This window comes from Coturnix japonica, chromosome 8 (assembly GCF_001577835.2).
Source record: "Coturnix japonica isolate 7356 chromosome 8, Coturnix japonica 2.1, whole genome shotgun sequence".
In the NCBI taxonomy this organism is placed as follows: domain Eukaryota; kingdom Metazoa; phylum Chordata; class Aves; order Galliformes; family Phasianidae; genus Coturnix; species Coturnix japonica.
Window position 1 is genome coordinate 7,254,235 of NC_029523.1, and position 24,697 is coordinate 7,278,931.

Here is a 24,697-nt window from a genome sequence, read left to right on the forward strand (position 1 = left end):
TGCTTGCTTGCTTTCCCTTGTACATATTTCCAAACAGAGCCTGGCAGCAGTTCAGACCTAAGATTAAAATAAGCACTTTGCATCATCCCAAGGGAAAAATCAGAGAACACCTGCATGCTTTGCCAGCCATTCAGCACCTGCAGAAGGCATAGTTCTGTGCAAGGCCTAGCAAGAAACATCTCTCATTGTGGCCGACGCTCTGAGAGAGTCACACAGCCTTCCCATTGGACACGTTTACTTGGTTTGGGAAGTTCTGTTTGAGATTATTTGAAAACCGGCTCTCAGCTCCTGATGTCAGTATAACCTGTACTGCACAGGGGACCAAATGGAGAAGGAACACTTAGGCAGCACTGAATTGCAGGAGTGTTCAGTTCACACATACACACAAATAACAAGACTCAGAGTTAGGCTTCTATACAGCTGCTACTGCAAGAGAAGCTGACTTTTCACTTAGAAAGGATTTCTTTCCACAACTACGAGAGCCTGAATATTTGAGAACAAGAACTCAATGTTCAGAAGCCAGTAAGCAAATAAAGACCCTGAGGTTTCTCTGTATTAAGAAAAAAAGTTGTGACCAAGGCCTGTCTCAAGGCTTCTGCATTCTTGGAGGTGGCAAATTTAGTAATTCTGTGGCCTCTTGTGGATTGGGACTTGCATGTGTTTCTTTACACGTAGTTAACAGAAGCATCACACAAGCCTCTACACAGCCACACTGCATTAAAGTGCTTCACTACAAGCAGTCTGGAAAAAGCTGGGCTGCAACTTCTGCATGAGGTGTTACTGAATAACACATTGAGCTGTTTGCAGCAAGATCAGTTCCCTAACCAAAAGCAAATGCTGAGCATCAGTCATAATCTGCACGCCAACCCACGCCTAGCAGCAGAATGGAGACTTTCAGTCTGGCTTAGAGTGAATTACAGAGAAGGCCAACACTGTGGCTTTACATGTGCTACTTCACCTTTGAAAAAGGTGATGTAAATATAGTGGCTTGCACTACTGAATGCCATCCTTCAGTACAACCACAGCTCTTACATGTTCTTTGTGATCACAGGAAGCAAGAAGTAGGGCTGAGACATTTGCCCTGCACTAAGTTCCAGCACTCCTCACCTGCACTCAGCTATTACAATTCCACTTCCCACAGCCCAGAGCTCTCTAAAGGATGGTATGTTGTGCCTACAAGTTGATAAGACTGCTTTATGATCTATGGCAGTTGGTTATAATTAAAGCTTCCTCCTCTGCATTACTTTCAGTCTTGTGCAGATAGGAACACAAATGATTTCATCTTTGCCCATGCACCAGCTGCCAGGCTCACACTTACAGGTTGCCATTAATAAGAAAGCTTTTTCTCCTGATACTTCAGGTGGAAGCAGAAGAAAACTACAAGACATACAACAACAACAAACTAACCCTCCACTTCACTATATAGACTAAGCAAAAAAACTGATTAAACACATTACCTTCAAATCTCCCTGCTTGGGGAGCTGCTGGAAGCCTGCAGCAGAGGGATAATGAGACGCCAGCCCAACCAAGCCACATAAAGTCACCTTCATAGCAACAGACAGCATTCAGTCTTCAAAGCCACAAGGCAGCTCCTAGGCAAGAAAATACCTTACTTCCTACTCACCTGACACCATCCTTCATTCCTCCTGACAGTTTTCCACAAGTATACACGTTGATGGGAGGTCTAGTTATGCTTGGGAGTTATACCTTCACTCCTCCACAGGTGGGATCATGCAATTAGCAGAGCCCTGGAGGCATTAATGGAGCTTGCTCACCCTGACAAGTCTCACCTGGTGCCTCCACTATCTGCTATGAGCCCTGCTTTGTCTCAGACCTGAGTTCTCAAGCCACATCTGAATGCTATGCCACGGCTTGTGCTCAGTCCCTGCTACTTCTGACATACTGTCTGTCCTTCCTCCATTGATTTTGGCCACAGTCTGCCATTCTGAATGACCACAGGGCTGTTAAGAACCTGCTGCTGTGGCCACATAGCCCTGTCACCTCACTCAAGTGCACCAGCTCAGCACAGGAGCCCTCAGCTCCTGCCTCGTGTCTGCCCCTGCCGCTCCCTAATGGCCATCTCATACCCTGAACTAATTCTTAGCAAAGAGCCCTTCTGAAATGGCTGAGTAGTTATCAACCATATTAAACCTTTTTCCCAATGAATGTTAATCCATTTGTGTTTTCCATCTTTGTCTGTTTAGTCATCATGGTTCTCTGTGGAACCTGGTTGAAAGATGAGACTCTTCAGGAACTGGATCTGCAAGACACAGGAGAGCTAATCCACTTTGTGAAGTGTGCCTTGTGACAGCCAGCTGGAAGACAGGGTCCTTCCACTTAGGAATGAAAGCCTCCAGCCTTTGCTCAAAGCTTGATTTCGTGATGACTCAAATGAGCATTTCAGCTAGCAGTCTAGCAGGAACTGCATATCATGCTTGCTGTGTATCATAGCTGAAGGCTCAGAGCAGGGCGAGTTTTCCATAACATATGGAACTTCCATCTATGTTTATAACAAGGCTTGTCATTTATGAGAACTCTCTTCTATGTAAAAGGAAAAACAACCACACAGGAGATAAAGCACTATTCAAAGCTATCTCAGAAACACGTGTTTTGCTTCCCAGAGAAATTAAAGTCCAGACTAAATAGAAATGCCAACACAAACACAGGAATTCATACAAAATTCATGTCAGTTGAGCTTCCTGGCTCCCTTCATCCTTTCTCATGCAAGTTCCTTGTGTGAAAGCCTTAAAGCAAAGCAAGCACCCAGCTGGTCCAACCTCCTTCAACTGGAACATCCTTCACCCTGCAGTCATGTCTCATAAGGGGATGGGTAGAGACACTGTCCCTCCCTGCAGGTAACAGAACACTGCACGCAAGCAGGCATTTGTTTCAGATTTTGCATGCCCAGGTATCTGCAGTCTAGCACCAGCCTTCCTTCCGAGAGCCTCAGAAAGACTCTTGTGCTCCTCCCACATCACTGCCTATGCTTGATGGTGCCTCAGCAGGAGTTTACTAAGCTGTGCAGTCCCTGCATGGGCTGAGCCTGGGAGAAGCCAGCAGCCCCCGTTGCCTTCTCAGACAAGGGTCCCTGAATAGTTCTGGTTTCTGTGGTCTCTTCCCATGCATCTCTGCACTTTCCCAACGTGTGCTGGGGCTGTGCTGGCAGCTCCGTGCAATGCCAAAAATTCCAGCTCGCCCACAGCTCCTCATTCTCACTGCAAACAAAACATCAGCCCTTGTGGGGAGGACCAGGGGCCTCTCACATCTGGCTATGGGATCGCATACATCTGGGCTGAGTCCTTTGCAGCAGCTCTGTGTTAACCCAAAGTCAGGTAAAGCACACTTCCTTTTGCCAGGGAAAAACAGAGTTTGGCTTGCAAGTTTATAACAGATGATACAGCCAATAATGCTGCACTTCCCTCTGATGTAAGACTATGATCAGGGCTCTTGTGGAGTCATAAATTAAATCTAAAGCTTCAGGGTATCACTGTGCCCTCTGACAGCAGTGGCTCTGGAGGTGCTGCTGCAGGCACGGCAGCCTCACAAGCCTCCCACCACATGATCAGCAGCAGCTGCCCAGAGGGGCAGCAAGATGGTTTTCGGTAGCAAAGCTGCCTTCTTGCTTACATGGACTAGTAGCAACGATGAGCTGAAAGCAAAAGCCGTGCACTTTAGTGCATGCAAAATATAGTTACAGTTCCCGTTTTAGAAAACAAAAGCTAAAACTGTTGTAAAAGGGAATGCTTCCACATCCTTTTTGACTAAGAAGGAAAAATCTTTACTCCCCAAGAATCCACAAGTGTGCTCCACTTCTTCTCTGACCCCTTACTCATAGAACCATAAAATAACCTGGGTTGAAAAGGACCACAATGATCATCTAGTTTCAGCACCCCCTGCTATGTGCAGGGTCAAGAACCACCAGACCAGGCTGCCCAGAGCCACATCCAGCCTGGAAATTAAAGTCCTTCCTAAACAGATGTCTAATTTGCAGTTTAATTTTCTGTATTGTTTTCATAAACTAATGTCCCAGGTTTTTTTTTATCATCCTGTGTGTCTGGCTGGTAATACGGGTGGCATTGGAGAGGGCTAAAGCCAAGTGTGAGAGAATCAGGAACACAGAGTTACCTCGGGTTGTTGTCACATCCATTATTATACACCACAATAACCTCCTGCAGACTAATGAGCACATCCTATTAATTCTGCAGTCACCACAGGGAAAATAAAAAGCTTTGGAAGGGTCTCAGTTTCGAGCCAGTTTTGTATCATATCACCATATATTTTTGGTCAGTGCTTCTCATTCAGGTCTTCCACAGAGCTGTTGTTAAGGGAAAGGTCATTCTCATAGATGAAGGTCTCTCCATGCTGCCTGTGGCCCACATTCTGGCTGATAAAAGCACAGCTCATGACTCTGTTTTCATTCATTTGATTTGCTCTGCAACAACACCTGCACGGCTTGATCAGAGCCTTGCTGAGCTGTGTTTAAGCAAAACTATATTTGGGCAACGTAATTAAAGACTATATTCAATCACGTTTAAACATCAGATTTTTTTCTTTTCAGAAAACAGTGTGGGTTGTTTTTTTTTAGCAATTTAAGGTTTCTGTCATTGATCTGCAAAGACAGCTGGCCTAGTGCTGATTAACCACTTGGAGGCACACAACATCACCTCAAGCATAGCAAAACAATGGCCGGCATATAAATAAAGCAAGAGTTACTGTTAACATTCCCTCTACCGAGGGATCTGTCCTGACCTCTCTCTGCAGGCATAATTTCTATTATTAGCCATGGTGGGATCTGCATAAGTGCAGCATTTTCAGCAGCAGTGGATGGTACTGAACAGACCTCAAAGTGGATTATTCTTCACCCTGAACCTTTGCAACAATTCTGAAGCTAATGGGCTGGAGCAGGTAGGACTGATCCGACAGATATGATCTTTATAGCAGAGAGGGTGTCCAAGAAGCCGTAAGTCAGTTTGACTTTCCAGGCTAGCAGCTAGACAACAGCATCAAAGCTTTCACTTCTAGCTGAGCATGTTTAGCACCGTAAATAACAGACAGGCCAGGGAATGGAGAGTCCGTGCTTGTTAACCAAAGTAGGACAGCACTTCTTGCACCAAGAAATATTGTTTAGCTTTGCTTCTGCAGTAGTTTCTGTGCCATTAATATTTTGTGGATTAGTGCTTTTGCAGGGAAAAAGGATGGAGATCTGGGCAAGCTGTTCATTGCTCTCCTGTTTCAGCATAAATACGTTTTCACACTCAGCTGTTTTTGGCAAACCAAGGGAAGAGACTGCACTTGGCAAACTAAGTTGTATTTAGCTTCTAACTAGAAATGTTTATAATTTGTTACTGAAAACAGCCCCGAGTATGTCATAGCACTGGAAGGAGTTCAGCTGGTGTCAGCTGAATGTGGGATGTGGGCAATTCTCTTGTATGGAGTCTGTGGGTTCAGGTATGTTTTGTATTAAAACACCCACAGTGCTGCATTCTGGTCATAGAATCATAGAATCACAAGGCTGGAAAGGACCTACAAGATCATCCAATCCAACCATCCTCCCATTGTAGTAGCTATAGCAAACCACTAAACCAGATCTCAGAGCTCCTCATCCAACCTCCCTTTAGGAAATTGCAGAGTGTGATGAGGTCTCCCCTGAGCCTCCTCTTACCCAGACTAAACAGTCTAGATGGGTCCCAGTAATGACCCCTGGGGGACACCACTTGTAATGGGTTGCCAGCTGGACTTAACTCCATTAACCACTACCTGCTGGGCACAGCCCTCTAGCCAGTTCCTTACCCAAAGGAGATTACACCTGTCCAGGCCACTGGGCAGCCAGTTTCCCCAGGAGAATACAGTGAGAGACCATGTCAAAGGCTTTGCTGAAGTCTAGGTAGGCTACACCAACAGCCTTTCCCTCATCTACCAGTCTGGTAACTCAGTCATAGAAGGAAATGAGGTTGGTCAGCACGACCTGCCCTTCATTGAAGGATTTGGACTGATGAACAAGTATTTCCCCATAATGACACCCCCTAAAGCTACTGATGCAACCAAGTCAGCCACTCTGCAGCCACTGTGACAGGTGAGGAGTGCAAAGATGGATAAAACACAGGCAGCCTGTTCACCTGTAGATGGACTTTTGGCAGGAAAGCAACCAGAAAACCTGCTCCAAAGATCTGATCAGGCTACATGGTCAGTCTGTCTGCTCTAAGACATGGTTTGAGGGCTCCTGAGCTCAAGTTCTGGCTGAGCATTTTGCAGCCATCACAGAAGAGTGAGGAGGAGAAAAAAAGAATGTTGATCCAGCAAATCTGTGAACTCCTCCAGCCAATGATGAAGAAGCCGCTTTGACTTTAGGCTCTGAGCCTCCAGGTTCTCCGTCCCTCTTCTACTGGGAGGTAAATGCTCTATCAGGTTCTTAGATGAAAGAGGGCTGGGGTGAGATGCAAACTTCCAAGGACGATGACTTGCACACACCTTGCGATGGCTCAGCTCGGGCTCTGTCTTGTGCCTGAAGCAGTGAGCAGTTTCTGCACTCTTAGTATATGTCAGAAGATGATGTTGGCAGCTTTCTACTTCCAGCAGTTCATTTCAATTGATGAGATCGATCTCTATAGCAATTTCTTCTTTGTTGTTACTGCAGAGAAATGATCAGGGTATTTAAAATGCTAGACCACAGCTTTTTTTTTGTGATGGAAAAAAAAAAACCCTTTAGAATATCAATCCAAGGAGGCTGAGTGGTTGGGTGTCAGAGGCTTTCCCTGATATGCAGAATTCACATTCCTAGCCAGGATTTGGTTTATATTAGGTAGAGAAATTGCAGTTCTGTTTTAAAGCTTAGAGGATTTCTAGGCCTGGAAGCTTATTCTGTCTCTGCCCACCTTGATGAAAGACACTGCCTCTACCCAGAGCCCTTGCTTTGCATTGTCCAGCCAAGCAGATTCCTGCCTGGAAAGTTAATGAAGCACTTTTTATTTTCCATTGAAAATGGTATATACGAATGCCAGACATTAAAAAAGAAAGATTTCCAAATCAGAACATGTGAGTAGCTTCAAACTTTCCTTTGGCAAAGAGCCACCTGCAAGGTTCAGCAGGAGTTCACCATTTCCCATTGGGTAAGGCTATTTGTTTAACACTTCTTTTGTCTGAAGCAGTCTTGTCAAATGAAATCTCCACGTCATTCTCACTTGGCCCCGTGCTCACATCTGAGCTATCACTGCCGTAGAGGCAGTTTAACTTTAGGCTTAACAAGAATGTAAGCATAAGAGGATATTTAGTACAAATAAACCTAGAACCTTTCAGCTAAATCAGATGCTTCAGTTGCAGCACGTTGCTTGGGATCACGTCCAGTCAGATCACATCCAAATTAGATATTACATCTTCTCTGGGCAACCTATGATGTTATTTCTCAGTTTCACCAATGGATGAAAACTCTTTTCTTCTATTGAACTGGAACTTTTATATAACCAAAAGGAAAAAAAAGTTGGGTTGTAACTGGATCGAGACACGCTTCTGACACAGTTTTCTCACTTCAAAATTCCTCTTTCCTCCTTAGCATCTCTGATCTGCAAACAAAGTGACATCTTTATTCTCATGTACTCCATTATCTATATAATCCATTTGTGTCCAAGGCTGGGTCATATTTTTATTCCCTGATGGCCTTTGCTTGAAGGCTTGCTGTCCTTTCAATGGGTCTGCAAGAAGAATGCTGCAGAGCAGTGCCCTGCCAGGGATGTACTGCCCCCTGGCCCGAACAACTCATGTCTGTTTCTGCATTTCTGATCTCTTGTAGAAAGGAGGAAATGAGTTTAGCTAACTCTCCTGCTACCTAGGAACAATAGTGCATGCTCCTCATGTCATGGTGTATTTTGTAATCTGCCTGTCTTTAACGGGGAGACTTGGGACTCTTGCTGGTGCAACACGCCAACAGCTAGTGCTGTACTGCAGAGCTGCGTGCAAGGGGAGCTATGGCTCATGCTGATGCTCCTGGCATGCAGCCTTCTCTCCCTCCCAAGTCTTCAATTTTCTCAGCTGCAGTTACCAGACAGCTCTCTGGCCTTTGCTGCTAACAAGTGGCACTGCAGCAACAGCTTTCTTATGCTCCATCTACTCCGCTGCACCCTCCCTCTGCTGCCTGAGATACAGCAGTGCTCATACGCTGCACACGAAATGTCAGCTGAGAGATGGGCTGTCCCCAGAAGGAGAGCCATGTGAATTGATATGAGAACTTGATGCGATCACAAGAATTAACAACGCTAAATATGAGAGGCTTTTGACAAGCTCCTGACTGTCACATACATTTGACTAGCTGCTCCTTGCCACAGAGTGTCTTATTTGATACCCTAAGATGACACTACACTAAATGCAATGGAAGTTAGTTGTACATTTCCCTTCCAGAGGGGATGCTTCAGCTTTTCCCCTGCTCTCACTGTTGAGTGATACACATCCAGCTATAGCGAAAGATCAGAATATTGCCATCTGCCTTGGCTCCTCTGTTAACACACACTACAAGCTGTAAGTGTTGTAATGATTTTAGCTGCTGCCTTCTTACATGGCGTTGAAAATATCCGGCTTGCAACAAAACAGATCTCCACTGTAATGAGGTACTTCTCTAGAATACTTATTCCTTTATGCACTATCAGATAGGAAGTCCGATAAGGAAACAATGGAATCCAGAGAAGACAGACCAAAGAGCTCCTTCCCCAAGATGAAGGTCCTGTCTGTGTGCCTTGTACAACTGTCTGCTTATGTACCAACTGCTAAATCATTCCTATTTTATCCAGTGTTGTTATTATTTGCTTTTTGGAAGGGCTGGGCATCAAATAGGGACTCTTGCTGGTGTTGCTTCTCTGTGACTACGCCTGTTAAAGAATTTATGTCAGAATTTCTGTATTTGTACAAAGGAAAGCTGGAGTGCAATTCCAGCCAAGGAGTGTAATGATGGGATGAGGAACAGCAGCTTTAAACCAAAAGAGGGGAAGATCTAGATTAGCTAGTGGGAAGGAATTCTTAATTCAGAGAATGGTGAGGCCCTGACACAGGCTGCCCAGAGGAGTGGAGGTGCCCAAGGCCAGGCTGGATGAGGCCTTCTGGTTGGAGGTGTCCCTGTCCTACAAAGCTTCTCTTTGGGACGCACTGCAGAGCTGGTGCTGTCAAAGTGGAATATTAAATAAAGTACCAACATATTGGGTAACATACAGGTAACAATCTCCCTTCAAGGATACATACAAAAGTTGTCTTTTTTCCACTTCTTTAAGGGTTGTGACAGTATTTGTTAAAAACACGGCATCTGCTTTTGAGAAGACAGCATCTGCTCTGTATCACCTGGAAAAATAAACCATATATGAGATGCAGCAAATACACCCCGTTGGCACAGCACTGGTTTTGCCTTCCCTGCCTCCGGGCTCTCAGAACATGAACGTCACATGAACGGGAAAAGACAAGGATACATAAAAACAGTAAAATGTTTATTTTCTTAGAAAAAAAGAGATTCAAAATGATTGTGATCACACTCCCATTCTCAGCAAAGCCAATACTGCAAGCTTAGTCCTTGATTAAGATACCTATTAAATGAAACTCTTTTCCTCTTACAAATTCCTGCTCCTGCATCACTTCCAGCATTTCAGTGATAACATGCTTTTAATGGATAATAAGTTTCTCAGCTTCTTCTCAGCAGAGAAACAAGGCCAGCCATGGCAAAAACATCCCATCTCCAAAGCTTGAAATCACCAGCATGAATAAGCACTCCGGCCGCACGCCGACTGACAGACAGCATAAGGGTGTTTCTCAGATGCTTGAATGTTCACTTATAGAAGCTGTGTAACACTACCTCATCTGATAGAAAACAGGCCAGAGGCCTTAGTAAAATCAACACCGTCTTTTGGATTAACTTTAAGGATTTGCTGCATATCTGGACACAGAGAAAGTGAAAAGTTGCAACAAGTTTTAACTAGCAGCAACAAAAATAGTTCCATATGAGTTCTTAGCAATATTCCTCATCTGTTCATTACGAAACACTGTAACTGAATGGAGCATATAATGTGGAAATGATCTTCTTTTATGTAGTGCTGTTCGCTCTAGAAGACTTCCAAAAGGTCTCAACTGGGTTGTAATCTATTTACACAGTAGTATTCCTGGTTTGTTTGGCAGAATTGGCACTATGTGACATCTTCCTCTTCTGAACAATAATCACGACCCTGCAAGGAAAACAGCCAGACATGAGGTTAATGGCTCGCTGAGATAGCAAGCAACAAATGGTACTTAAAGACCACGCGTTTCGGGTCTGTAAATGTTCAGAGCTGGGCAGAAAGCTGAAAATCAGGGAATGATGTTTGCATGACTCCTACAGCCATTTCATGACTTATTGTGAGGGCAGCACGATGCTAGAGCACGCTGCCCAGTGAGGCTGTGGATGCCCCCTCCCTGGAAGCACTCAAGGCCAAGGCTGGATGGGGCTGTGAGCAACCTGGTCTGGTGGGAGGTGTCCCTGCCTACAGCAGGGGGATGGAACGAGGAACCCAAGCAGCCCTGCAGCTGCTCCTCTATCCCCTTCACTTCTCTGCCATCACCGAGGTGGGACACAGCTCTGCTACAAAGCCCGGTGACAAAGGGCAGATTGTTTTATGGCAGCCAGGAATAATGGCAGAGTGAGGCAGCATGGCTTGGCTGCCTGCACAAGAAAACCACCAGTTTTACTCGTGCTTGGGTGATATGTTGAGCTGAGAGGACATTCTTTTTAGTTTGTTTTCAGAACAAAAGCCTTTGTCTACACCTTATTCCCTAATGGGGTTTTTATCAGTAACTACAAAGTTTATCAGCTCTCCGGGAAGAGCTGAGGAAGGAGGATGTGGCCTGTGCACAAACCCCATGAAACCTTCAGCAATTCCTCTTCTACCCAAATGCTGGCCAGTAACCAGGAGGGATGGAACCAGTCCTACATATACTGTGACTCAGCCTATAGGGACAATATATAAATATACATATATATAAATAACAATTTCTCATGATCATTTACTGCTCCACAGGCAGCATTCAGAAAAAGCAGTCATTTTTGAGATCTTCATTTGTGATGGCCATTGTCAAGATGCTAAATAAAGTATGTTTTTTTTCACATTGTGGCACTCTGCAAAAAGGTCCAGTTCATCCAGCAGAACCAAAATGCAGCTGAATGCCTTCATAGCTCAACATTCCACACTGAGCTTTACACTGGGATTTATTTCTTCCTACAAACCCTATGGATTTAATTATCATAGTTACATCAAGTTCCACGTAAGCAGTTCAGTTCTCACTCCTCTCATAAGGACACACACTGAAGCAGAGGCACTAACAGATGTCTCCCTTCAAATGCCTTCTGACATTGAATTTTGGTAGGCAGAAGCATCCTGCATTGCATTGACATTCTGACTTTTACCTTCAGGCCTTTTATGCAGAAATCAGCTCCGCAATGCCAATACATGCAGCTAGGAACAGGGCACGTGCTGGGTGCCAACAACTGATGGAATTTCTCTTAGGGAAATTCTCCAGGCCTTTGCATCAAGACTTTTTTTGACCTCTAGGACTCATAAACACTATTTATTTTCAGTTGCCAAGCCACCAGCCTGTGTCCTTTGGATTCCATGCTTGGATTAAATACATTTTATTTCAGCCAGCCCTTATTTTTGCTGAGTCCAAAATACACTTATAATTTTCTCTGTAATCCTTATCATGCTCATGATAAGTCACGTAACTCATCTGTATTAGATGATGTCAGCAGCTTGAAATGCACAGGAGCTGTCAGTCTCTTTGACTGTTTATTTCATCTTAATTGGCAGTCCCTGATCTATTCAGCAGTGTAAGAGCCACAAAGAACATCTGTGAGGATCTGAGAGTGTGATCCAAAGCGAGGAGATGGTCAGCTGCACCTCCAGTGTGGCAGCTGGTGAATGAATGGCATTACTACCCCAGAACAAACCTAGAAAACAAAACTAACCTGAATTCCAATAACTAGATACAGCCATCAGATGCTCTGGTTCTGCATTTGACATTACAGAAGGTGATGCTTTACAGGGAAAGCAGCTCAATATTTATAGGATTAGTGCATTTGTTCAGGTCCCTTGGAGAAGCGTAGGACACAGATGCTGCAGCAATGCCCACTTCTTTTCCTCCCCACAGAGCAGGGAAACCTGGATCAAAACAGGTTTTTTACTTCATAGCTCCTTACCTTTTCAATTTTTTCATCAAGCATTCTGAAGAATTCTTGTTGGCTTTCAGAGATGTGCATGCTGAAAAGCAAAGGCAGAGCATCAGTACCAAAACACACTGACCCAGCTTTAACTTTTCACCCCACGGAAAAATAAATCACTTCATGCTTTTGCCCTGCAGAAGACATTCTTGCACTTAATTCTGCATGTGTGCTAGGCCTGGGATGGTAACCAGCACCCATGCATTTAGTGAGGGGGTTTTGCATTAGTGAATAGGGCCGGACAAGACCACTTTTGGTTGTCAAACACTTGATGGTGGCACAAGACAATAAGCCCTTCCCCAAAGGGTACCTGTAATACCAAAATACAGCACGGGCAGACACAAAGGGAAAGAGTGAGGAGATGAAGGTGAGGATGTGATGCAGACAGTCCTTGGGGTGTGCCTGCTCTATTTATGCTATGGGGGTGGTAAGAGCCTCTTTCCTGGAATAATAACATTCTTTCTGCAACATGGGGGCAGAGCATCCTCTGGAACTGCAGCAGATTGCCTGGGCATGTGGGGTGCAGAGAAATGCCAGGCACTGAAGGCAGGATGGAAAGAGAGGAGAGGGAGAAGGAATGGGAGACTGACCAGTGCCAGTGATAACAGCGATGCCAGGTTGTCTGAAGGGCACATAGATCTTGGATCTTTTCCTCCAGAGATACTAGAGACAAAATGCTTGTATGGGGCAGCAAACCCTGCCATCTGTCCTCTGGGTAGGCAGGTTCCTGGCCCTGAATTGGAGACCCACTCATTCCACATATGATAATTTTTGGAAGCAGATGAAAAATTCCTATGCTTAGAAACCCCAACAGACTGCAGAATTCAATCCCCAAGTGGATAGAAACAGCTGCTGGCAAAGCCTGCTGCTCTAATGACCGAAACATAGACATTTCTCAGAAGATGGAAGAAGCACGAACACAAGCCCTGGTATGATTCTGGTGCATCCAATTGGTAAGGAGATGCAGGAATTCAGCCCCAGCAGAGACCTCATGGGACATGAAGAGAATGTACATCAGGGAGGGAGAACATCCCCACTGAAGCACAACACACACTGTACTTCATGAGTTGGAGAGAGCTCTAGAAACATGTTTTTGCCTTTGCACCATCACAGATCCAGTTTTTAAAGGCAAAATGCTCACTGATGTTGAAGGCTCACAATATACTCCACAAAAGAGCAATCCCCAGAGAAAGAGATTCTGCCTTAGTGGTGGTCAGCCCTTAAATGGGATCTAGGTGAGATGCAGTCAGGCTCCACCCCTTTCGGGAGCACAGCTGAATTATCTTCACCTGTGCTCCTGCAGCTGACTCATTGCTTGCCTCAGGTGGTCAATCAGAGGTTCAGGCTGTGTTCAACAGTTTCCCATACAATCAGGAAGCACAGTTTTGTGTTTTCAGATGTTTCGTGGCTGGCTGATGGAAAACATATTACCAAAGAGTTGGTTTAAAAGGGCAAGATGCAAAGATGAAGCCCCAAGAAGGTACAGTTCTGACCCTGCTGGGAAGGAGCAGGCTGCAGTAACAAAGCACAGCTTTGCTCTGCTGAATGGTGGTTCCACCCTCACCTCCTTGTAGTGAACTTCTTTGCAATTACATCCAAAGCGCTTTGTCTCCTTTGTTTGAAAGATGACTGAATTACACTGTCAGTTCATTAGGAAACTAGTGAAACTACATACAGTGCACTTGGTATGCGTCAAGTTTAAGTTAATAAGTGTCCTGAAGACACAGCATAAAGAACAGCATTTCTGCTAATGTTCAAATCTCAGCAGCAGAGGTTTCTCACCTCTCTGTTAAGAATCTGATATATGGCTCCACGCACTGTTATTTTCAATCCAATTAGCGATTAAAACGCAACGGTGATTTAGGCAAGAAACAAGTAACTACCATCAGTAACAGCCCTCCCATGGGAGTTAAATATTTCATGGCACATGCCATGTGGACTGATCTCAGCCAGACCAGGGACTGGATCAAGTCCCAGCTGCAAATCAGCCTTCGTTCCAAGAAACAACCTCCCTGTTTGAAATGGAAGGGGTTCTCCCAGGGGTCTGTCAGGCCCTATGTCTGCTAACCTAGGCTGAGAGCCAGCAAAAACTTCCCTGGGAACTTGGCAGCTTATTTTCAGGAACACCACTTGACTTCTAGCAATCAGGAACACCAGTACACAAATATATTGGTGTGTAAGCTGTATGAAAAACTGAGAAGTAACATGATATGGTATTCCTGTAAGGTGCATCACACACATTTAAGTCCCACATCTCAGCTGTGCAAGGGACTGGATACTGCAGGAGGCTGGTGCCAATATTGCTCTTACCTGATTTAGTTGAAGTGGGTACAGATTTAAGGCTGCTGGAACCACCAATTGGCTTAGCTAGGCCACAGATACTACTTCAATTCTGCTATTATTTGTATTAAGTGACAAAAACAAACAATGGAACTTACTTTGCTCTGGGTTGATGTACTAATCCCGGGATCTCTTTATTAGATTTAAGTCTTACATTGGAACTGACACTTTTTTCCTGGAACACACAGAAAACACAAAAGAGATACCATCAGCATTTATCAAGCAATGAAACATGAAGCGTTTCTCATCACAGCGTCACAATCCTCTGCTCACTGCCACCTGTGCAACCGAATGAGAAAAGTTCACCAGAAACAAAATAAAAGGCAACACCATTGATGCCACAGCCTTGTGAGATGCAGGGCCATTGTCCTGGGTGGGAAGCTGTAAAACATCCCCTGCAGAAGGACAAAACCCCTCCTGTCTGCATGGTGTGCTTGGGATGGCTGGTGGGAGGGAGCTGAGTCAAACTTGCAGCCTTCCTGCCAAGCAAATCCATCCCCATCAATTTGGTGACAATTAAGGAAATGCAAACCAAAGAATTAACGCTTCTGTGGGTAATTCTGATCGTTTTGTTTTGTCTTATTTAGTCTTTAGATGTCTGAATCACACAATGTGATTTTGAAGAGGGCCTCTAAATCACTGAACTTTAAAAATAGGCGGGCTGTCTAGCAGTTAATATTTTAATAAATAATTCTACAAGAGCTGTAAACATCAACTGCCTCAGCAAATTTAACACTGTTTAATGCATGCCTTCTAATCCTCCCTAACAGAAAACAGTGCCTTGCATGAAAATAGCAGTGAGGGAGAAAGAAACCTCCGACCCAAGTCACAGCAAACATCCACCTGCCCCAGACACAGCCTTCCTTGGATCCCGAATCAGGAAGCCAGAGCAGCAGAACAAGACAAAATCATTTGCTTTAAAACCATTTTATAATTGTGAGAACTGCTGGTGATAGGCAGACATTGTACTGGATGATCTTGTAGGTATTCTCCAGCCTCGGTGATCTGTTGACTCTATGATTCTAACTGGGGGTGGCTGACTTACTTACCCAGGGAGAAGGAAACAAACTTTGAGTTTACTTGACTTCAACAGTGCAAAGTTTACTCTTTCCCTCCTACTGCTTCTGATAATTAACACTCTTCCATTATTTATTACTTACAATTCTTCTACCTAATCAGAGAACGTGTCACCTCCTCCATCTGCTGTTCAGCAGGAACAAATAAAATGAGTTAGGAGGGAACTGAAAACCAACAGGGCCCCAAATTGGCTTGGGACTTCGTTTTCACTGTTATTTACAGCACTGATAGTTCATCACACTGACCAAAATAAAGGCTTGGACAGAAGCTGATATTCAAAAATAACTTCTCAGAGTATATTCAAAGGACTATTCCCCCCACACACCTCCCATTTGCTTGGAAGAGAAACTGATTCATCAGAAATGAATGATTTAGATTCTAACTTAGAGCACAGTCACACAACCTGGGAGCCATGAGACGTGCATGGTCAGCCCATCCATTTGGCACTCCTGCCCCAGGCTCACCTGGGTTGTGGAGGCATTTCTTTCAGTTCAGCCTCATTTTCTCTCTTTTTGAAGCATAAGAGTCAGTCGTTAACATTTCATAAGTTAGCACGCATTGGCAGAACTGCAAGTGTTTTTAGCATCTTAATCTGCTGCAAATACAAATTAGTATGCTAAATTCAGCCTTTAATCTAGCTCTGCTTATAAGGATTATTGGAAGGAAATACATGAAATAATGCCCCTCACCACCACGTCAAAAATAAACCCTCCAGGATGCTATACTTAGATAGCAGCATTAGGTAGCCTATGGTAAAAATGCTCATACTGGTGCATTTAACTCCCCATTATTTGGTGATTAATCATTATCAAGGTAAATCTGTCAGCAAATCCAGGTGATTTCATTTGACAGATATGTAAATTATTGTTAATTCCTCCACATAAAGGATGTGCCATTTCAGAATGTTCAGGATTTTGGGGCATTAACAGATGGTAGTGACTGCACCACCAGCTGCTATTAACACAGCAACAGCCACTACTGCCATTATAATTACATCTCCGTCAGCATTTCTCTTGATGCTTTCAAAGCTTCCTCCAGTAGCACAGGTACTTCAGGTATTTCCTTAAGGTATCTACAGAAGGATAGAGGTGAGCTGCTAAGAGCCTTGCTTCTCAGCTCCCTTCACACTCGCGGCCACGCACAGGGCTTTGTAATGTGAGGCCGAGAGCCAGATGCTCTCATAAACACCAACATATTTAATGAAGAGACTACATTTTGTTCTGTGTGTTTTTCTCCTTAATTGATGAACCTGGCCAGAAAGCAATCAATTAAAGATGCAATTCGCCATTCTGCCACCTAATGGCTGATTTTCATTAACTGGCAGTTGCATGTTGGTCTTCAGTTTTTTCTCTCTAAAGTTATGATAGTTGAAAAAATATGCAGCCAAACAGGGGAAAAGCCATAGAACAGAAGAACTGAATGCCAGCAAACTAAGCCTCTTTGTATTGACACTGTTTTAGTGTGGATGGTGCTGACGCCCAGAGCCCATCTTCCTATTGTCTGTGCCATCAGGGATGATGCTCATCACTCTTCCACAGTAAGTCCCTTGACATGCAGATTCTCTTACTGCAGCTCCAATAATGTGGGAAATGGAGGAGAGCACACACACACCTACTCAACTTTGTTCAGCAAAGTATGACTTAAAGAATCGATTACAAGGGAGCTGCTTTTTCCTTGGATTGGCTTCTTCATTGGATTGGCTTATTCACTGGGTCAGTTTGCACATTCAGCTGAAAGTAAGATGAGTCAGAGTAGTAATTTGTAGCTGCTTTTAAAATGCCTTTGAAGAAGCTAAGATCAGGGGTCATTACCAGCAGAAAACCTAATGAGTCAATTATGCTCAGGTCAGGCTGAAGGATCCCAACAAATCTGAAAAATCCATCCAAAAATGTCAAGTTGAGAAGAAAAAGAAAAGAAAAAAAGAAGTAAGAGGAAGAAAAGAGCTCCCTCTGGTGAGAGTCAAAGGATTTCTCCTGCAAGATCTAAATACAATTCATGGATGTGGCTCTGGGCAGCCTGGTCTGGTACTTGGTGACCCTGCACGTAGAAGAGGAGTTGAAACTACATGATCACTGTGGTCCTTTTCAAGCCAGGCGTATCTCCAAGCTCCTTCATGCAGATATGCTGCCAAACTTCACACTTCAAGGGGTCCCTTCCAGAAAACCAGAAATGCCATCACCTGCCAAGTGCCTCTGTTCTGCTACAGGAAGATGGCACTGCCCTGAACATCAGGGCTTCCCAGCTCCTCTGGCTTTGGTGGTTCTCCAGGATGGAAAGCAGATCAAGGGGAACACCTACAAGATTTCCAGAGGGAAAATGCCTGCAAAAATAAGTTGAGGGATGAACCCTGTACAACAGCTCTGCAAAGAGACAGAAAACTATCCCTTACCATTCTGTACAGCAGATAGCTTGGGATTGCTTCAGTGCATGAAGGATATTTGCTTAGATTGAGTGACACACAGAAATACAGCAAAGAAAACGGAGGCCTGCTCACCAACCTCCTAATACGCCAGATCTTTAATGGCTTTGGTACATCAGGGTGGTTAAAAGTTTTATCAAGCAAATGAAAAATAGATAGATCAAGTTTTGAAATAAAAACACACGACTGACAACTCACAGACTGGCTCTGGAGGAAACTTTAAGAGGATTTTAGGGCACTTAGAACAGAAAGCACAACCAACCAATCTTACTTTTGCTCTTTTGCAGGTATGTCAGTCTTCTGGCTTGTACAGCCACCCTGGCTCAAAGTTATCTTACTGCTCATTAAGCCTGTGTCATTAATTATTCTCTCCCTCTCAACAAGCTTTTTACAGAAATATAGTTATATATAGCAAATGTATATATTGCTCATGCCCTCAAATTTTTCATGCATATCTCCTGAAAGTAGTTTTCCATTGAGTGTAGTAATGTGGAAAGAGCTGGCATTAAGCATGAAACGAGGTCATGGCATGAAGACTGTAGAACATTTATGACCAGGAATAAACAACATAGAACCTTAGAAGCAATCTGGTGTGTTAAACAACCTGTTTGCATCAGGACACATATCCCCTCACCAACCCCTCACTGTGCCAACATCCTCTGCCTGGCCTCCATAAATGTTCATCAACCACTGATGAACGTTCATTACTCTTATCTCAATGTATTTTTCCCCCTTCTACAACCACAGAGAAACCTAAGGCTCAATTGCAAACACAAACCTCTTCTGTGTTTGTCGCTTGCAAGTCAGCGAGGAGGAAAAACTGAACTAATTAGAAAATATGGTGCAAATCAAGAGAAACAGATAAACCAAACATAAGCAGAATAAACAGCAGCAAGAAGTAATCCTGACAAGTGTCATGGCAGAAAAATGACAGTAGCACTACTCATCAATACAAATGTACTTGCAATGGGAAGGTTTTGAGATGCACAGCCTGCAGGGCTGGTTCTCGTGCATACAGCAACAGCATCAATACAGAAACCATCTCCATGCATCCCACTACCACACAGGCACCCCCATACCAGTTATTCCCACAATGTTTTTCCAATTCCAACAGCCTGACATCACAGGAAACCCTCTGAACATGTAGAACATTGCATGCTGCAGGCAGTGTGCTGCTGCAGAATGCCCACTGCTGGCCAACTGCATCTTCCACTTGCTGTGAGCCTGATGAAGGGAACAAAAACACAGCCACATGTGTTCCAAAACAGCAAGAATTCACTACAATAAGCTCTCATTCTCTGTCCAGTGTGAACATTTTACATTTTATGGTAGATTGCAATCATGTAAATGTCATCACTGGCGCACTCTTAAATGCCTATATTTGACCTTCTCAATGTCTGTTTTGTTTGCATCAACTTTGAAATCTATGCAGGGCACAAGATTTAAGACCCAAGAGAACAGAGCTACAGTTCTTGCTACCTGGCAAGTTTCAATGAGCACGGGTAAAACTTAGGCTTCAAAGGACTTCATAGTGTAAATACTGATAAGTTTGACGTGTACTCTGACACACAAGAAAATTATAGCTGTGAATGGAGCCTGAGTTACAGATTTGTATGATCTTCATTGCTTTGTTTTACTACTAGCACAAAGAAATACTTTTCTTTCACAAAGAACACAGCAGCCGTCTGGCTTTCTGAGATTCTAGCCCTTGGAAATAGATTTTGTATGAATTCCCCAAACAAATTTACTCGAGTGATACTGAGAATAGATATGATATACAGCAGAATGAAAGGCAATCATAGAAGGCTCAAACAGGTTATAAGCTGTTTAAATCAGTAATGGAAGCTGAGTTTTTGTGCTCTTCTCATTTTACCTGGAAGAAGAGCAGATAAGAGTCTCCTGGGTGTCAGCAAAAAGGGGCACCAACAGAGTAAACAAATTCCATCCAGGATGATTAAGAAGTAGCTTGGGATACCCACAATACTGCAGACTAGAAGAAGATATCCAAACCAATACTGGATATAAAAACTCCATTAAAAACCAATTACAGGCCCGGAAATACTGATGTCCAACAGATATTGACTGTTATACTAAATGATCTCAGTGCTTTTCTTTCCAGACTTAATGATTCTGTGACTGAATTATTGTAATACAGTAACAGAGTGACTGTGTGCCTGATAAGCCCTTTACTGTCCCATCTGATTTTAAAGTTCCCACCATCTCACTTTCTGCATTATTTCTTCCCAAGTCTCATAGGTAGGTGTGGGCACAGAGAAGACTCAAAATGAGCTCTGCCCTCTTTTGTCAGAAAGCTGTACATCTTTTCTCCAGAAAAACACCATTATGAACCTCTGCAAGCTCTGTCATCTGAAAGCTTCCCCATAGTCCCAGCCAGCACTAAAGGAAGACATCGCAAAGTATTGTCTAATTGCACCACCTGAGGGCACGTATCTTAACTACTTCAAGAATTCTTGTCTGATCCATTCTCCAAACTCCAGTCCTGTGGGTTTTCTCAACAGCCTGTCTTTAACTGTGCAACCTCCCTGAACCAGTCTGTCCTAATAATCAACTTAAATCTTTGCCCAGTGTCTTCTGGCATCTCTCTGTGGTCATGGAGGAAAGCTGATTGTCTTGTCTTTAAAGCAACCTTTTCTGTACCAAGTGACTTGCATTTTCCTTCTGTATTTGCAGGCTAAACAAATCAATTCATTCTATCTTCCATTACAGATTATGTTTCCTAAGCCTCCTATTCTTGTCACTCCCCTCTGGGCTCTTCCCCATCTGCCTACATCTTTTGTACAGAGTTCGCCTCTCATTTTGGTCACAGCATTTAAAGCCTTACTGAAGTCAGGATGTATCACGTGTATTGCCACATCAGAGAGCAAAAGAAGCTCTTGTTTTTAATGTGGCATCTCAAACCAGTGAGGTTAACCTCCCACATTCAGGGATGGAGTTTCTCCGCAGGCAGCAGCCCTGTCTGGGACTCATAAGCAAATGGACAGAAATTGCATGCAGCTCCACCATTTTTATTCATATATCACATTTAAATATCAGAAAGTCCAAGGTAAATAAATGATCCAGAAGAAATAAACTGAAGTTTTTAATGGGTACGTAAGATGGGCAGTGCACTGCTCAACATCTCTCTTAAGCCAAAGAGCAGCTAAGAGTCATCTGTCTTCCTGCCTCAACCCTTGGATTGCTAAAACCAAACCAGAACAATAATGCAGAAAAAGAATGGTCCCAACGTAAAATATCTGCACATTCCATGACTCGTGGCCCAAAAAATCTTCCTAAAATTAACAAAAATCACACGCAACCAAAAATTACATCATCTTCCATTTTTCTATTTCTAATCAAAACCAGCTTTCAAAGTCTGCAACTTGACTTCCATCCATTTCCAGAAGCCATGTTTTAACAGTTTTCTTTTCAAGCCACAAAAGTGCCAAGATAAGAAAAGTACCTCTATAGTTTAACAGGATTTTCCCATCACAAGAACGTTCAGAAAATGTTGTGCTGCCACATTACTACCAAGAGGTGCAGTACTGCCAAATGGGAAAGCTTTCTGCCTGAGTCAGAAGCACACTCCAATGTGCATTCATAGGAATGGTACTTAGAAATGGGAGAACACAAGGGTTTAGTACAAAAATACTGTCTCATTTTTCACCGCGTGTTGCAGTTTTATCAATTACTTCCCTACACTTAATTAACTCCTTGTTTCATCTTAATGTGATAATGAGAACTTTAATTCAAATCATAATACTGCATCAATGATCCTGACAGCAGAAATTGACTTTATTAAAGTCACCAAAGCCCCATAATCCCTGTGTGTTTTTGTTAGGATGAGCCAAATACAAGCATAGCAGCTGCAACAAGCCAGGAACGTGTGTATCAGAATGGCTGGGTAAGGTGAGCAGGAAAGGAAAGCTGAGAAGGAAGGTGGGGAAGCAGCCAGGCACACAACAGACCCAGCAGCCAGCCCACAGCCTGCAGCTGGTACAGGACTCCCAAAGTAACCTTCACAGAGATAGGAAGGGCATGCTGCAGATGAGGGAGCATGGGAGGCCCATTTTGTGATGTTTAAACCCCAATGAGATATATCCACTAATAAGAGCAGAAGGAACACACTCCTTTCAGCCTAAGGCTCCTCTATTCAGATCTTCCAAACGAACACTGGCAGCCACACACCACCTCAAATGTGCAGCTATAAATAAGCAGGCAGTAACGCAGCACTGTCCTATTAATGGTCTAGTAGCATTAAAGACATTCTGTTACTATGAATATGCAATGTTTTAGCATTGCCAGGGCTGGCCCCTTTGCCTCAGAGGGCCTCGCTGTGCAGCCCATAGGGATGTGCAGGTATCAAATTGGAGTGCTCCTTTGCCACAGGACTTCCATGGTCTCTCCTCCAGCCCATCCACTCATGTCCTCCTGCTCAGAGCACACCAACTGAGCTACGGGTGACTGCCCTGGCCCCCCACCCAGAGCTATTTCCCTCCTCCATTTACATCCATATCAATAGGTGTTCCATGAAAGCAAGCCCACCATATTATCAAGGCCTATCTGGGAAGACAAACAGCTGAGATGATTAGGGGGTGTTCTCTTAATCCTTAATTCCAGAGTTGACTTTAAGCCCCAAATTCCTGAAGTACTGACTAAAACATTTGAGAATGGCTGCTTATTAAGCACAAAACCAGAAAACAGCGAACAACTTCAAGACAATAATATAATAATGTAATAAATAACATGATTAAATTCTACATGCCAGTCTCTGCCTCTTGTTATATTTGGTCCTACTGTAAAAACCAGCCAAGAATTCTTCAAACCTTGCCAGAAGTAGAAATACTGACCAGAAATATTTGTTGTATCACAGCTCAGCTTCCAAAAAGTAAGATGCTGGACTTCCACAACCAGGAATACACAAGGTGCAAAGGACAGTAAGAAACTGGCTTGCTTAATATTGTTGGAATAGATCAGATCAAACGAATCCAAGTGCTCTTAATCCTGCAGGATTGTGGCATGACAAATATACTTCATTTGGAGTCACCAGGCCCCGTGAGTCAAATCAGTCTGGATGATTCAGCCACGCAACTGCTCGATGCTATTCAATTCGTATGAGGCAATGATTTCCAGTATCCAGCAATCAAGGCAGTCTTCTCCTTCAGAGAGCCAGACAGTTTTACCTTGGATTAAATTTATTGATTTTCCCACTGTGTATACAGAACAGTGCCATCAGGCAATTTCAGATGAGTTCGCTGACCACAATATTAATGGAATTTGCTAATATTATTTTTTTCAAAGCACTCATAACAAAACAACTGTGCCTTACCATTATGTGTCACCGCAGTGGGAGCCTCTGAAATAAATCCATCTCTAAGAAAAATGCATTGACAAGGACTTGTCCTTAAGAAGTTTGCCCTTTATATTCATTTACTGCAAGGGGGAGTATCTTCAAGCACAGCTGGTCCTACTCACCTCAGTGAGCCTACCTGTTACAATAAGATCTGAGAGGGGTTCTGGGAGGAATAAGCATCTCTCGGAGGCCACATGTAACTCCTCGCTGTTTCATTCAGCACTCGGACTCTCACTCATCACAGTCAAGGTAAGATACCATGTTAGCTACAAACAAAATCTGAGTTTTGATCTTGGCAGATGTGCAGATGCTCAGTTTAAAAGCCACGATGGTGGCTGTAAGATCATGATTTTCACCCATCAGACCTGCAAGCTGTAACGCTCACCCATCTAAACAGCATATTTACCAATACACAGTAAAGAAAATGCACCAAAAACTGACTCTTGATCAGAAGAATGCTTTAAAGCAAATAAAGTGTAAAAACTCAATTCTGAAATAAAGGTTAAGCAGGAGCTTAATATTAATTTAAAAGAGACAAGAAAACTCTTAGGCTCAGTTTTGACATCACCTAATGATGAAGTTCACTAGTTACATGTCTGCGCTAACTGATCAGCTTGGCTGAATTTGCTCTTTAACTAACACTGAAGTGTTGTATAACGAAGGCAGTCAGTGCCCTTCATGCCACAGCAATAAAACTCACTCCCAAAATTCACCCTTGGGCTCTCCATTATGCTTCACAATATAAGCTTCTATTTTAGAGCAAACATCCATCCCGTGGTATTAGCATTTTTAGAGAAAACCTTTACAAGTCAAGAACGTTGTAAACAGTACTTGAAACCTGCATTCCACTGATGTGAAAGCTGGAACAAGGATGCTGTTAGCAGTTTGCCTGCCCACCATTTTGCTAATGGTGCCCACTGCAGACCTTGCTTTGCAGCCCCCATTCACTCTCCCTTCCCTGCCAGCTCTCAGCCCTCTCATTAGTCTCCCAATGAGCTCAAAGCAAGAGCAGAATAACGATTTGGTATCTTCTACCCCAGTGTTAAGTTCCTCTAAACTCAATTAATCACAGGAACCTCTGGCAGCTCACAATTTGCCAGCAAGATTCACCACAGTAATAAGTGATTTCACATTCTGCTTTTGAAGACAAGCTATTAAATTCACATACTGTACTACTTTAATCAAGAATAGTTAATTAAGCTGTTCCCTTGATACAATTCTTTAATTATTCTGCACCACTCATACATCACTTTTATAGAACTCAGAGTGTGGCCATGATGCATGTTTGCAATCTGTCTTT

General features: G+C 43.5%; 1 protein-coding gene across 1 annotated transcript in view; it reads right to left on the reverse strand.

Moving 5' to 3' along the window:
• Positions 1 to 9,437: 9,437 nt before the first annotated feature.
• C8H1orf21 (chromosome 8 C1orf21 homolog) overlaps positions 9,438 to 24,697 on the reverse strand; it is a 69,976-nt gene continuing 54,716 nt past the window's right edge. Inside the window, exons 4-6 of the mRNA XM_015869834.2 lie at positions 14,650 to 14,726; positions 12,191 to 12,251; positions 9,438 to 10,187 (exon numbers count right to left, since the gene is read on the reverse strand). Of these exons, the coding sequence (XP_015725320.1) occupies positions 10,149 to 10,187; positions 12,191 to 12,251; positions 14,650 to 14,726 (177 nt within the window). The 3' untranslated portion in view covers positions 9,438 to 10,148. The remainder of the gene's footprint in view (positions 10,188 to 12,190; positions 12,252 to 14,649; positions 14,727 to 24,697) is intronic.